General features: G+C 40.1%; 3 protein-coding genes across 3 annotated transcripts; all 3 read left to right on the top strand.

The window, feature by feature from the left end:
* The first annotated feature begins 103 nt into the window (after positions 1-103).
* rack1 (receptor for activated C kinase 1) lies at positions 104-3,543 on the top strand. Its single transcript, XM_015013632.2, has 8 exons — positions 104-321; positions 781-952; positions 1,785-1,932; positions 2,142-2,237; positions 2,438-2,548; positions 2,762-2,902; positions 3,094-3,204; positions 3,429-3,543. Exons 1-8 carry the CDS (start codon positions 213-215, stop codon positions 3,492-3,494), a joined length of 954 nt encoding a protein of 317 aa, XP_014869118.1. The 5' UTR covers positions 104-212; the 3' UTR covers positions 3,495-3,543.
* A 1,065-nt stretch (positions 3,544-4,608) lies between these two features.
* On the top strand, positions 4,609-7,574 carry nme5 (NME/NM23 family member 5). The gene is made up of 5 exons (XM_015013621.2): positions 4,609-4,937; positions 5,797-6,002; positions 6,262-6,362; positions 6,442-6,560; positions 6,649-7,574. The coding sequence occupies exons 1-5, from the start codon at positions 4,815-4,817 to the stop codon at positions 6,730-6,732; spliced, it is 633 nt and encodes a 210-aa protein (XP_014869107.2). The 5' UTR covers positions 4,609-4,814; the 3' UTR covers positions 6,733-7,574.
* Positions 7,575-8,158: 584 nt separating this feature from the next.
* Positions 8,159-13,330, top strand: hnrnpaba (heterogeneous nuclear ribonucleoprotein A/Ba). Its single transcript, XM_015013620.2, has 9 exons — positions 8,159-8,245; positions 8,710-8,912; positions 10,466-10,634; positions 11,082-11,240; positions 11,345-11,476; positions 11,564-11,654; positions 11,755-11,910; positions 12,019-12,104; positions 12,540-13,330. Exons 2-8 carry the CDS (start codon positions 8,725-8,727, stop codon positions 12,087-12,089), a joined length of 966 nt encoding a protein of 321 aa, XP_014869106.1. The 5' UTR covers positions 8,159-8,245; positions 8,710-8,724; the 3' UTR covers positions 12,090-12,104; positions 12,540-13,330.
* Positions 13,331-13,602: the final 272 nt, after the last annotated feature.

Genomic DNA, 13,602 nt, shown 5'->3' on the forward strand with positions numbered 1-13,602 from the left:
TCGTCTTAACTGTCCCTTTTATTCAACTTCAAAACGAGCAAAGACAACATATCCCAGAGTCCTTTGCGGAGCTCTCACTCCCTGATAGCGTTTGCATCCGGGTACGTTCTTCCTTTTCCTCCGTGCCTAGATGCGATGAGGACTTAGGTTTGCCCGAACCTGTCAAGAATCCGAATCCATCCTTGTGATAGGCACCATCAAACCTCGCCAAAATGACCGAGCAGATGACAGTGAGGGGGACCCTGAAGGGCCACAGTGGATGGGTCACCCAGATCGCCACTACGCCCCAGTACCCCGACATGATTCTGTCGGCGTCCCGAGGTGAGGCTTCCCCCGCCGGCTCCGCCAACATGGCTACAGCTAGCATTGTGCAGTTAGCAACACATTTAACTAATGCTTGATAAAACAGTATGAAGACGGAGTGAATTACATGTGACAAGTGAACAGTGAAAACACCACTGTAAAGATTTAATCTCTGTTAACACTCGGTATTTTTCAAATGAAGGAGAGTTGAGGTTCCATGTTGGTTAGCATATGCTATGTGGCGTCATCTATTGAACAACGTAAATGATCTTTTTAGTACTTTTACTATGACTTCAACAGACCGAAGATGCCTACATGCATATAACCTCAACATATATGTTGAATAAATGTATCTTACGGCATTTCATGTTGCCGGCCCCGTAAGAGCTAGTAAGCCATGCTAACTCAGCAAATGTGTTCAGGTATTGAGAGATCACCCATGAGTGAAGAATCCCATGTGTTTGTGTTGTTTCCCAGACAAGTCTATCATCATGTGGAAACTGACCCGTGATGAGACCAACTATGGCATCCCCCAGCGCTCCCTGAGGGGTCACTCTCACTTCGTGAGTGATGTTGTCATCTCCTCAGATGGCCAGTTTGCTCTCTCAGGAGCCTGGGACGGGACCCTGCGCCTGTGGGACCTCACCACGTAAGTTCTCATCCACCTACATCCGAATGGTCCAAATCCAGTGTCCTGCATGATTTCACACGTTCCTCCAGCTTAACACGCCTGAATCAAGTGACTGGTTTACTAGCAGGTCTCTGCAGAAGTTGTTAGCACAAGGACCCTGGCTTATGAGGACTGTAGTTTGACACGTTTGACTTAGATCTTTGACTATTTTGTTTTAAATGTGGGGAACCATGGTTTTTCTGTAACTTAAGTTCCCAAATCCATTAATTTAACTCAATATAACGGGACAAATGCTTTTTGGTTAATGAATAGTGTCCTTTTATTTTCTAACAAAACAGAAATGTGTGAACCACCAACAGAGAGGTTTTGTATTGCTCTATTAGAACTCACTAAGCTTAGGAAACTAGAATTGAGAACAGTTAAAGGTCTTTGTCCTTTTCCTAGCCTAGCACGAGTTTGAAGTACAGCGTTAATGAAGCAGTTGAAACTTAAAAGTATGATGGACTACAGAAAGTGTTTCAGTGCATCTGCATTTGTCATCAAATAAGGTTGCAGCGATCTTAAAGTGTCTGACATTCGACTTTCATATCTTTTTTCTTTTGCTTTCTAAGATTTTGTATGTTAACTTTATGTAATGAATGCTTATCGTTTATCATTTAATTAGTTTATAAGTGGTGGATAAAAAGAAGAAATTGTTCACAAGAAAAGAGCTTGACTTTCTAGTGCAGCCTTTTAAAATAAAACAATATTTTGGCATTTTAGAGACAAGTGATCCCTATTTCGATACTATTCCTTGGATGTCTTGAATTGTGAAACCGTTTATCATGATCTGCTGTGCTCTTCTTTCCAGCGGCGCCACCACCCGCCAGTTTGTTGGACACAGCAAGGATGTTTTGAGTGTGGCTTTCTCTGCTGATAACCGCCAGATTGTGTCTGGCTCTCGGGACAAGACCATCAAGCTGTGGAACACGCTTGGAGTCTGCAAGTACACCATTCAGGTGAGCGACGAGCTGATGTTACGGGTAGCGAGAAGCCTTAGTAGAATTTTCCTGAATTGACGTTTTGCCAGAAGTACTTTCAACTTGAAACAGTTGGCAGAAACCTCAGATGAAATTTTAGTTGTGCTTTTTGACAACAAACTCAAGTAGATTTATTATTTTATTTTGAACGTTGGATGTGTGCTGAGGATTTCTTTTTTATTTTGCAGGATGAAGGCCACACTGAGTGGGTGTCTTGCGTTCGCTTCTCCCCCAACAGCAGCAACCCCATTATCGTCTCCTGCGGCTGGGACAAGATGGTCAAGGTGGGTGGATCTATCTGAAGACTCTCCTCTGCTTATGCCACATTTGCTCAATGATTTAAAACTGTTTGCATGTATTATCCTACATACTCTGTGAGGAGGAGATATTTCAGTTAATGAGAGCAGAAAACTCAGCTTCTTCAGATGTTTCTGCCATTGTGAACGAGCTGATTGATGTCCTGACCTCCCCCCGCCCCCGTTAGGTGTGGAACCTGGCCAACTGCAAGCTGAAGACCAACCACATCGGACACACCGGCTACCTGAACACAGTGACCGTCTCTCCTGATGGCTCCCTGTGTGCATCTGGTGGAAAGGTAACCTGCCAGATCGTGACACTGGCTTACTGTGTTCATTCTGATCTGAAAATCAAACTGAGCTTTCAGGTTTGCTGTGATGGAAAACTAAACATGCATCTGTTAAATAGTGATGATACCAGAGGCTGTTTCTGAGCAACGGTGAAACCTGTTGATGAAGGTCATGTGGAGCTTGGTGGGAATCGGTCATTGAAGTGTTGTTTCTGTGCTCAGGACGGTCAGGCCATGCTGTGGGACCTGAACGAGGGCAAACACCTCTACACTCTGGATAGCGGTGACACCATCAACGCCCTGTGCTTCAGCCCCAACCGTTACTGGCTCTGCGCTGCCACCGGCCCCAGCATTAAGATCTGGGTGAGTCCTCGTCATAAACATCTCCCAATTAGGATAGGCGGTGATGAAACTTCTACATGCTAGCTGCATTTAATGATGATATCAGAGGCTGTTTCTGAGCTTTGATCTAAAAGAGCGTTATTCTGTAGGAGGATGTGGTGCGTTCCCACTGATCCAAATCTTCCCCTCTCGTGGTTCTTGTTCCCTTGCAGGATCTGGAAGGCAAGATCATTGTGGATGAGCTGAGACAGGAAGTGATCAGCACAAACAGCAAGGCCGAGCCCCCACAGTGTACTTCCTTGGCTTGGTCTGCTGATGGACAGGTATTTGATTCTCAGCTCCTCAGGCACTTTACAGGCACACTAACTGTACGTTTGTTGTTGTAGTCTTGTGGCCCCTATGATTATACCTATTCACTTTTTATTCTGATGTTCACTGCTGACAGTCCTGCAAATATGAGGGGAGCTAGGGAAAAGAAGATGCTGTTAGCTAACCAGCTGTTCTTGTATGTATTGTTGACTTCTTACCCTCTTTTATTTCCCCACAGACCCTGTTTGCTGGCTACACTGACAACCTGATCAGAGTGTGGCAGGTCACTATTGGAACACGATAAGAACCCTTTGCAGAAGCAACTTTGAATAAAAAGACTGTTTAAGAAAACATGTGCTGGTCTCAACATTTTGTTTGTAAATCTACATTTCAGTATGGAAATAGAGCTGCACACATTGGGAAATTACGTTATTGTACCACTTTGCCAATGGTAACCATCTGAACTGGTTACCATTAAAGGAACATTAACAACAATCCATCCAGTTTGTCAATAAAGATGGGCTAGTGATGTCTGAATGTATGGCCAGAGGTGGCCCTGTGCCTCTTTGTTGTACTTGTTCTCAAATCCAGACATTGAGGTAAATGAGAAGCAAATTAGCTGCAATATAGAATAAAAGAACCAAACCAAGTGGACCTATAATTTATGTTCTAAATCAGGATGTTATCGATGAGACCTCGTAAAGTATCTTGAATTTTTATATGTTCAGACTGTATTGGAGCATAACTGAGTGCATGTGTATGGAAATGTAATATAACTACCTGTAATGTTAAAAAGCTAGTAATGTGTAAGGTTGGTAAAGAGACCTGCCATCTTTCCAAATTTTGATTTAGATTTTAAGGATTGAGTTATTTAAAAAAAGATATATTAACCAGCAGCTATGGAGTGCCAATAACATTTTATTTCTTTTTTGAGACAAATTTAAATCACTTGCCCACCAAAGATTATAAATTTTCCAGACAATTTCTGAACGCTCGGTGTAGGGAGGTTTAATACTGCATGACATCATTACACTGCTCAAAAAAATAAAGGGAATACTCAAATAACACATCCTAGATCTGAATGAATGAATACTTTATTATTACATTGAATACTTTGTTCTGTACAAAGTTGAATGTGCTGACAACAAAATCACACAAAAATCAATGGAAATCAAATTTATTAACCAATGGAGGCCTGGATTTGGAGCCACACACAAAATTAAAGTGAAATGTTCCCTTTATTTTTTTGAGCTGTGTGTATATATATATATATATATATATATATATATATATATATATATATATATATATATATATATATATATATATATATATAAACTTGTACATTTACTTGCAAGATGAGATAAACGTCTTTCGAAAAAGGGATGGATTGTCCTACATGGTGTACCGTAGTTGTCTGGTATCATAGCAACCCACATTACCCAGAGAGTAATCAAACAACAGAATAAATTCAGCTGCTGTTTCTTTTTGCTGTGTCTGCTTCAGCAGTTATTTAGCTACAAATCGTAGTTCATGTGGAATTATTCACAGACTTTGTGTTAAACTTGTATTTTCCGTTTGAAAGCAGCAGAGGTTGTATGTTCGCGTCATCTCGCAGAGGAAAATGTACGAGATTTCACAACGTATTTATGTTGAAAGAACCCTGGCGATCATCAAACCTGATGTGGTTCATAAGTCCGAGGAGATCGAGAAAGTCATCCTGAAGGCAGGTTTTTTGATCTTGCAGGTTAGTAGAAATGTCAAACATTTCAATAGTTCGGTGACTTTTAATCTAGTCACCGATTAAAAGATAATCATCTTTTGCGATTTCTTTTAGTGTTTCTCTATATTTGATCCTTATACCTGTTGTCCACTAGAGGGCGATGGTGACCAATATTTTTAAGCCAGTTCAGCGGACGGCCTCTCTTTACTAGAAATAATTCAGAGATGATCAGTTATATTAAATATAAATGTATTATGAAAGGATAGATTTAGTAATCCCTGTGTGTGTGTGTTCTTAGGCAGTATTTACATAACATTTCTATCAACCTTTTAAAACTGATAGCACAAAGTTCATTAATTTTTAATATAATTCAGCTTAAACACATTGTGTTGTATTTCAAATTGCCATATTACTATAATGATACATATTTTAATTATTATTAATATACCAGGTTGAACTTCCTAGTTGTTTTCAATTAATTATGTTAAAAAATCAGGTATTTATTTTTATTAGTTGTAACCTAAAACCTCCAACATGTTTATTAGTCTCTCTCCAGGCTTAATATTTATATAAAACCAATGTGGAGAAATGTGGAGCTTTGAAATATGTGGTTAATTACATTTCAAAGAAATTGTACATGTTCACTGATGGAATTCCTTTCAGATAAGGATACCCACTTAAACGTTGCAAGTGACTGTAAGCTATTCTATTTGAATGTTTTTTTTCCCCTTCAATATAATAAAAGAAGAAACACCTAAGGGGAGAAACATCTCATCTGTCTAAATTTGCATTTAACTGATCTGCATCTGTTTCATAAAGCTGAGAACAAACCATAACCATGTGTCTTGCTGAACTGTCTGGAAATGAATTTTCCCTGTGACAGAAGCGCAGGCTGCTGCTGAGCCCTGAGCAGTGCAGTGAGTTTTACGCACACCAGTACGGAAAGCTCTTCTTTCCCAGCCTGACGGCCTTCATGAGCTCCGGCCCCATTGTTGTCATGACGCTGGCTCGGCATAACGCCGTCGCTCACTGGAAGTCCATGATAGGCCCTGACACCATCACCGTAGCCAAAGAAACAGATCCAGAATGGTCAGTCTCAAATAATTCTAGTGTAAATGAACAAGTAATGTAAATTCTTGAGAATTTACATTGCTTGAGGTTAATTTATTACACTTTCATTTCCCTGAAAAATGTCATTGAAAATACTTTTTTTAACCAGCAGTGTGGTACTCAGAGTTGTTGTCTGAATGCTGTGAAGATCTGTTCACTTTCCTTTAGCCTAATACTTTTTACTCTCGACTCCATGTGCTGCTGGTGTTTTAAAGTCTTACTCTCTCTTTCTCTCCAGCCTTCGAGCAAAATACGGAACTTCTGACCTGAAGAACGGTCTTCATGGCAGCGACACGTTTTCAGCAGCAGTGAGGGAGATTAGATTTTTTTTCCCCAACAGTACGTAATTTGCTCTGTCAAAATTACCGTTGCTCAGAAACATATGAAGTGCTGATCTCCTTGTGATTTCTCTTTGCAGCTGTAATTGAACCCTTTCCGTCTAAAGAACAAACCGAGGAGTACTTGAGCGTGAACGTAATCCCCGTTCTCCTACGTGGACTCACTGAGCTCTGTAAGGAAAAGCCTCTCCACCCCTGCGTAAGTACGGACGCTCAGCCTGTGGAAAACCTTGTGTATTAGAAGTGCGATGTGATGTGAGCTTGTGCAACTTTTCTCTTCTCATTAGATTTGGCTTGCTGACTGGCTACTGAATAATGATCCAAGCCAGCCTCAAATAAATGCGGGAAACATTCTGGAAGGTGAAAAGTGACAGCCAGGGAGCATGACTGCTATTTTTTCCTTTTGTTTGTTTTTTTGGCAAGTTCGTGTGTTCGGTATCATATATGTATATATATGGATACTTGGTAGCAGTAAAGAGCTGCGTTGATTTTCTCTTGTAGATCAAAGAATTCTTTCAAGCCTGTTGATGTTAGTCATTTAAATCAAGCAGTGTGTTTACACTCCACATCTAAAACAATATTGTGAAATCAAATAGATTAAACACTGTAACATATTTTCAACTGACATGGTTTTGCAATAACTCTTTTTATAATCCTTGACAGAGCCTTAAAATTACAATAAATTTCATTAACTAATCTCACTTAAACTAGAAAAAAGATTTTAATCAAAAACTCTATGATTAAAACTAATTAGTATGTTCTGTCACAATCAGCACTGATCCAGACATGGCTGTTCGTATTAGAGAACGGACCGCCAATCCAAATAGACTCTTTTTTTTTTTTTTTTTGCTGAAATGCTTTAAGATGACATGTGTAGTGAAAGGATGTTATATAAGTAAACTATGTAGTATTACAAGGAAAACTAACCACCTTGAAACATAATGGTTTCACAATTATGCCGGTTAACGTTAACATGGTCTAGTCAAATTCCTTATTTAATTTAAATCTCACTGAAAATCAGAAGAAAGACTTAAAAATTGGTTAACATATGCTCTCCATCCGAGCAGAGCTTTATGTATTACGCAAAAAATGGTCAAAGTCTTCAGTCTCAATGTTCACTTAACGCTTTGAAAATGAATTATAATTTTTCTACTGCTTCACAAGTTTGCACTGCTTTGTCTTGGTCTGTCAAATAAAATCTCAATAAAATTAAGTGAAGTTTCTGTCTGTTATGCCATGTGAGAAGTAAAAAAATAAAATAAAATAAAAACGTTCAACGAGTATGAATACTATAACAATAAATTGTATCCTCTCATAATCAAATCAACTTAGATTAGAAAGTGTTTTTAAAGGAGAAGTTGCAGTCATTTTCAATCCATATATGCATATCAGCAGCAGCAGCTTTATTAGACACAAATAGGTCCATAGAATATTTTAATTACAGTTTATTTGCCCTATCTTGATTTGTTTTCTCTTTACCCACTGTATGGTATTATACGGTTGATATAATGTCAACACCTTATTGGTTTGCGCCTTTTTGTCAAATGAAATTGATCATATTGATGTGTTTTGTAAGTTTTCATGTTAAAAAAAACAATAGTGATGGCTATTTCACTTCTCCGGGGAACTCGTTTCCAGCAGCTCAAAAAAGGTTCATTGAGTTCCTTCCTGTGTTGTAAGAGGGCGTTAACGACTCTGTGAAAGAAGAAAAAAGCGCCGTTTGTGATTGGTTAGCCCTGGGAGTGACAGCCAAATCTAACCAATCAGATGGCTCCTTTGCAGAAATGAATTTTTTTCCCCCTTTGCCGCTTCTAAAAAACCAACCACGAGTTGTCGTCGTGTGGGAGAATCCATCTTGAAGAGAGCTCCTCGGCCGTACGACCAGTAAGTACACCTTCGTTTCTCTCCCAACATGTTTGTATTTAATATTGACAGATATGGCATAGTTTGTTGTGTATTTTTTTCTAACTGTTCAATGTTTTCGATCGCAGTGAAATAAATGCTGCATCGCAATAATGGCCTACATTTCGCGCAGCACGGCCTCAGACTTACGTAATTGCGAATTTCAGTTCAGACTTTATCAGTACGATTCAGAAGGTTTTCTAATCTTTTCTACCAGATGGGCAGCACTGCAGATGGTAGGTGGTTGCCCTTTAATGTAACGAAACGAGCTATTAAAATGTCAGTCAGGCAGTCTTCCTGTCTGAGTGCGTGAAGCGCAGTGTCGCCGGTCAAAATGGTGGGAAAAGCGTAAACTGGCATCTCGTAAATGGCGAAGCGCGTAAGGGCTGACTGTGAAAGAATCGCTTATGGAGCAACTCATTGCGTACCGTCTCTGTGCTTTCTAGGTGTAGTAGTTCAAAATGTCTGAGGCAGAGCAGCAGTACATGGAGACGTCGGAAAACGGCCACGAAGCGGAGGACGATTTTAACGGAGGAGGAAACGACGGCAGCGCCGAGAATGACTGCGGAGAAGGTGCGGGGACCGATCCGGACGGGAACTCGCAGGACGGCGGCCAGATCGACGCCAGCAAGGGCGAAGAAGATGCTGGGTGAGTTTAGATAGATATTTTAGGGATTTTCTAGCTTAAAAGGTAGCCATAATAAGCACTGTTGCTTTACTACTATACCTCTTTGTTCAGCCGGCCTTTTGTTGGCGCCATGTGCCGAGTGGAGGGAGGGGGATGGGCGTTACAGCAGACATTAAACCATCCAATACTAGCTGATGGAATATTATAGCTACATGTCTAATATTCTGCCAAATAAAAACTTTTAATTTACTGAAACGTAATCGTAAACGTACTCTTAAGCTTCATCTAAGTATGCCCCCTCCCCCATGTGTTACTGGATCAACAGATGTGCTGGAACATGGTGTACATAATGTATATTTTTCCCCGCCCCCTCTTCCTAGGACAATTCCTGCCATCACAGAGCGAGTGCTGTGTAAATGATTAAACAAAAAAAAGGGTCAAAAAACGTAAGAACGGTTTATCAAGGACGTTTTTAGTATCGGAGAAAAATAAGTAAATAAAACAGAATCTGTTTTTGTGTGAAACATTTGGAGAAGTTTCGCTTCCCCTTATTAAATCTTCTTCTGTTGACTGTTACTAACCAAGTTTAATTCCATTAGCCACACCCAGGATGGTGGAATTGGGAAATTACTTAAAGTAGCATAATAAATCTGAGCATCCGAACTTAAACACAGGAGCACAACAGAACCCACAGCAACGTTCAAAGCACTGAAAGCTTGACTTGCCTCACGACACAAGAGATAAACGGCATCCCCAAGTTCTTATTAATAACCAAAATACATATTTATAATCCCCCCACCCCCTCAAGATTGCTGGAGTGATGTTTTGTGGACTGACTAAACTAAAGAGAAACTGAAAGTTGCGTGTCACATCTGTTGTAGACATTAGCACATAGCATTTCAGGAATGGATCTTGCTGACAAACGCGGTGGTCGTGTGATGGCCTGGAGCTACTTTGGTGCTTCTTAACTGGAAGGAGTTGCCATAATTTATGAATCATTGAATTTTGTCTTTCACTAAAACACTTGGTTAAAAAAAAAAAACAGCACATTGGTTTGGTTCAGTACTTTGGTTAAATGGTGAGCCAATTGTCTTAAGCAGACCAGCAAGCCTTCCCCTGAAAGGCTCAAATAAAACAAAATGAAGGGGTTAGCTAAGGTGTCCTAATCAAAGTATGGATTTAAATCTGCGAATTAGATGTCAGCTTCCTATCATAATAAAACCAGGTTAGATGGTTAATTTATAAAACTTTGATTTGACTAGCCTGCGACTGCGCAATTAAACATTGAAGTGACAGTTATTTTATACATTTTTCTATTTACACTGGTTTCAGAGTAATGTCAGCCATGCAGAGTAGAATGAATGGGGAAGAAATGTTCATTTCCTGGTAAATTTGACGGTCTTTGGTGGAAAGATAAAGTGGCCGAAAGCTTATGGTCTGCCTAAAAGTTTGACAAATTTGACCTCTTATTTATTTAGTGGAAATGTGGTCCAAGTTTAAGCCAAATCCTCTATTCGCTGTAACTCGCACTGTGTATTTGGCTAACTATGTTTGTGTTTTTATTTTGTTTTCAGCAAAATGTTTGTTGGCGGGCTAAGCTGGGACACAAGCAAAAAGGATCTGAAGGATTACTTCTCAAAGTTTGGAGAGGTGACAGACTGCACTATTAAGATGGACCAGCAGACGGGCCGGTCAAGGGGATTTGGCTTCATTCTCTTTAAGGACTCGGCGAGTGTAGACAAGGTGAGGAAGGACACAAGATAAGTTCCATTAGAATTGATGTAAGGCTTTTTAGAATCACCGATTTTAAATTTAACGCCTGCTTCAATTATAAAAAACACTTTAACTTACATTTGTAAGTTTTTAACCTGGCACGAGTCCATTGCTTCTGCATCAGTGTTATCTAACTTAAAACACCTTTCAACGACAAATGGGGAAACTACATGATGAATTTTGATAACCAGCTGTTGAAATGTACTAAGTAAATAAAGCTGTTGGTGGCAGACAGTATAGCAAACGCCTGTTGATTTATATTGCCTTAAAAATACCCAAATGAACCAATTCCAGAAACGGATTATTTGCTATGGGGAAGGGAGAATATCATAAATCTAAAATGCAAGCAATGTTCTTTTTGGAAGTGTTTGTGTGATTGCCAGGTGGCAATTGACATCAAATGTTCGTCTTTTGTAGGTTCTTGAGCAGAAGGAGCACAGGTTAGACGGCAGACAGATTGACCCCAAGAGAGCCATGGCCATGAAGAAGGAGCCAGTAAAGAAAATCTTTGTTGGAGGCCTTAACCCGGATACCGCCAAGGAAGTCATCGAAGAATACTTCGGGACCTTTGGAGAGGTACAACAAGCATTCTGTTGACTTCAGATGGTTGAGAATGTAAGCAAGCATGAAATTGCTGACTGCTTCACAAAGTTTATTTTATTTTATTTTTTTTTTTGTAGATTGAGACCATTGAACTCCCTCAAGATCCAAAGACTGAGAAGAGGAGAGGATTTGTATTTATTACGTATAAAGAAGAGCCTTCTGTCAAGAAGGTTATGGAGAAGAAGTACCATACCGTCGGTGGAAGCAAGGTAAAACCGATGACAGATTACTGGTGATTGATGTTTAAAAAAAAAAAAAGTTCTTCCTCTCAAAAACACGTGCTGTTGTTTTTACAGTGTGAAATAAAAATTGCCCAGCCCAAAGAGGTCTACATGCAGCAGCAGTACGGCGCCCGGGGATACGGAGGCCGTGGCAGGGGACGTGGAGGTGAGGCATTTCATCCCATTTGAGGAAACCTCATTCTCTTTACAGCTACATCTGCTCTGAAACTTGAGTTGTGACAAAAGGCCTCACCTATTGTTTCTAGGCCAGGGCCAGAACTGGAATCAAGGATACAACAACTACTGGAACCAGGGATACAACCAGGGCTATGGTTATGGACAGCAGGGCTATGGATACGGTGGCTATGGCAACTATGACTACTCTGCTGGTTATTACGGCTATGGGGGTGGCTACGATTACAGTAAGCGATAAGTGCCCCCAGGGAAAGACACTGAATGAGAGAAACTTTATTTTCTTGGTCCTCCTTGTTGTACAGAAGAACTCAGTCCCTTTTTCTCTTGTCCTCCAGACCAGGGCAATACAAGCTATGGGAAAACTCCAAGACGTGGAGGCCACCAGAGTAGCTACAAGCCATACTGATCACACGTAGTGCAGGTATGCATTCTTGCATCATCCGTGGTAGTATGAGATCGTAGCTATAACCATTAGTGCCTTTCGGCCCCACAAAGAGCTCCATCTACACTAAATCCATTCAACCATTGTGGTGGGGTTATAGTAGGGCGTGATGAGGGGTCTGGGATCATTAAAGATGGATTCATTCCACCTGTCTGCCATCTTGAGATGCATCTCTACAAAGCCTACTTGATCAGTAAGGATTTGTGGTGGTCCAGAAAAGAAATGAGGACTGATCTGATCAGCTAGCAGTCGTGTCCCCCCCCCCCGCCCCGCCCGCCCCCCTTTCCTGTCCCAAAATGTTTGTCATTCACTTTATTTGTCGAACTCATTCATGCACCTGTCTGTCACTGTGTAACTGCATGCCACGCTCGGTTAATTCTCAGTAACGTAAAGCACCGTGTCTTTCCTCCTAAGGTCTAAAGTAAATAAGAAAAAGAGATCCATGGTCTGACCACAGCGAACATGGGCTCTGGCTTTTCCTTTGGAGTTGGCAGAAATTTGGACTCATGCTCCATTTGTACAGATCAAGTGAGGAACTGGGGAAGCAAATGTCACTTTTCCACTTTTTTTTTTTTTTTTTTTTTTTTTTTTTTTTTTTTTTTTTTTAATTTTTATTTTATATTGTTTCGTGTCCATTTACATTTCCAGTGGTGGAAGTGTTATTTTTACTGTACTTTTTGGTACCCTTTTTGAATCTAATGTATTGTATGGTTGTATTTTTACATGTCGACTGGAATTACAGACGAGCAGGAGCAAAAGGGCTTTGAAAAGCTCTCAAATAAAACAATATTGCTTTTTTTGTTCTGTGTGTTTCTAGACTTTTAGTTATGTTCTCCCATGCTGAGTGTTGGAAATGAGTTGCATGGCTTAAGATGTGGGGGGTTGAGGTGATTTAAAAAGGGATTTACACTAATCAAAGGGTTCTTTAAAAAAAAAAATAAAAATGTCAAGTGAGTGCTACGGGGGCTTGTAGAAAATAACAACCAGCATTTATTTCAATTTTGTTTTATTTCTTTGTTTGTTTTTTTTTTGCTTTTAAGGAAGTTTCTCCCCACCATGTCTGCAAATTTTAAGTGGCTTTATTAGTGTTACTCAACTTGAACGCAAGCCTGTTATAATGTAAGAGGGTAACCCCTCTGTCACTGGAAACTCATTCCTCTAGTGTCTTGGGCAAATTGATAGAAATAAAAATTTGGTTTATATTACACATGGATCTTTTGGTTATTTTTTTGTAAAGTTAATGTTAAATGTCCTGTTTTAATGTACTGTTAATGGTAAATTGGCTTGCATGTTTTGCTTCGAGTAATGACATCTCCTCGGATTCCTGTTTGGGGAGATGTGGCAGGAGGGCTTCTCTACCTGTTAATACCCAACCGCACTTAATGTGAACCTGGAACACTTGAGCTTTTGTAACAATGTGTCCATCAGTTAAAGATGGTCTGGTAAGTGCTTAACTGGGCCTACTGTGTGTTGATGA

The sequence above is a fragment of the Poecilia mexicana genome, unplaced genomic scaffold (assembly GCF_051168715.1).
Source record: "Poecilia mexicana isolate PSO_F unplaced genomic scaffold, ASM5116871v1 scaffold_10, whole genome shotgun sequence".
NCBI classification, from domain to species: Eukaryota; Metazoa; Chordata; class Actinopteri; order Cyprinodontiformes; family Poeciliidae; genus Poecilia; species Poecilia mexicana.

Bases quoted from the DNA above. Each gene is read 5' to 3' on its own strand.
- rack1 (XM_015013632.2), top strand. From the start codon at position 213: ATGACCGAGCAGATGACAGTGAGGGGGACCCTGAAGGGCCACAGTGGA. The intron at 322-780 runs GTGAGGCTTCCC...GTTGTTTCCCAG, and splicing joins GATTCTGTCGGCGTCCCGAG to ACAAGTCTATCATCATGTGG. The intron at 2,238-2,437 runs GTGGGTGGATCT...CGCCCCCGTTAG, and splicing joins GCTGGGACAAGATGGTCAAG to GTGTGGAACCTGGCCAACTG.
- nme5 (XM_015013621.2), top strand. From the start codon at position 4,815: ATGTACGAGATTTCACAACGTATTTATGTTGAAAGAACCCTGGCGATC. The intron at 6,363-6,441 runs GTACGTAATTTG...TTCTCTTTGCAG, and splicing joins TAGATTTTTTTTCCCCAACA to CTGTAATTGAACCCTTTCCG. The intron at 6,561-6,648 runs GTAAGTACGGAC...TCTTCTCATTAG, and splicing joins AAAAGCCTCTCCACCCCTGC to ATTTGGCTTGCTGACTGGCT.
- hnrnpaba (XM_015013620.2), top strand. From the start codon at position 8,725: ATGTCTGAGGCAGAGCAGCAGTACATGGAGACGTCGGAAAACGGCCAC. The intron at 8,913-10,465 runs GTGAGTTTAGAT...TTTTGTTTTCAG, and splicing joins AAGGGCGAAGAAGATGCTGG to CAAAATGTTTGTTGGCGGGC. The intron at 10,635-11,081 runs GTGAGGAAGGAC...CGTCTTTTGTAG, and splicing joins ACTCGGCGAGTGTAGACAAG to GTTCTTGAGCAGAAGGAGCA.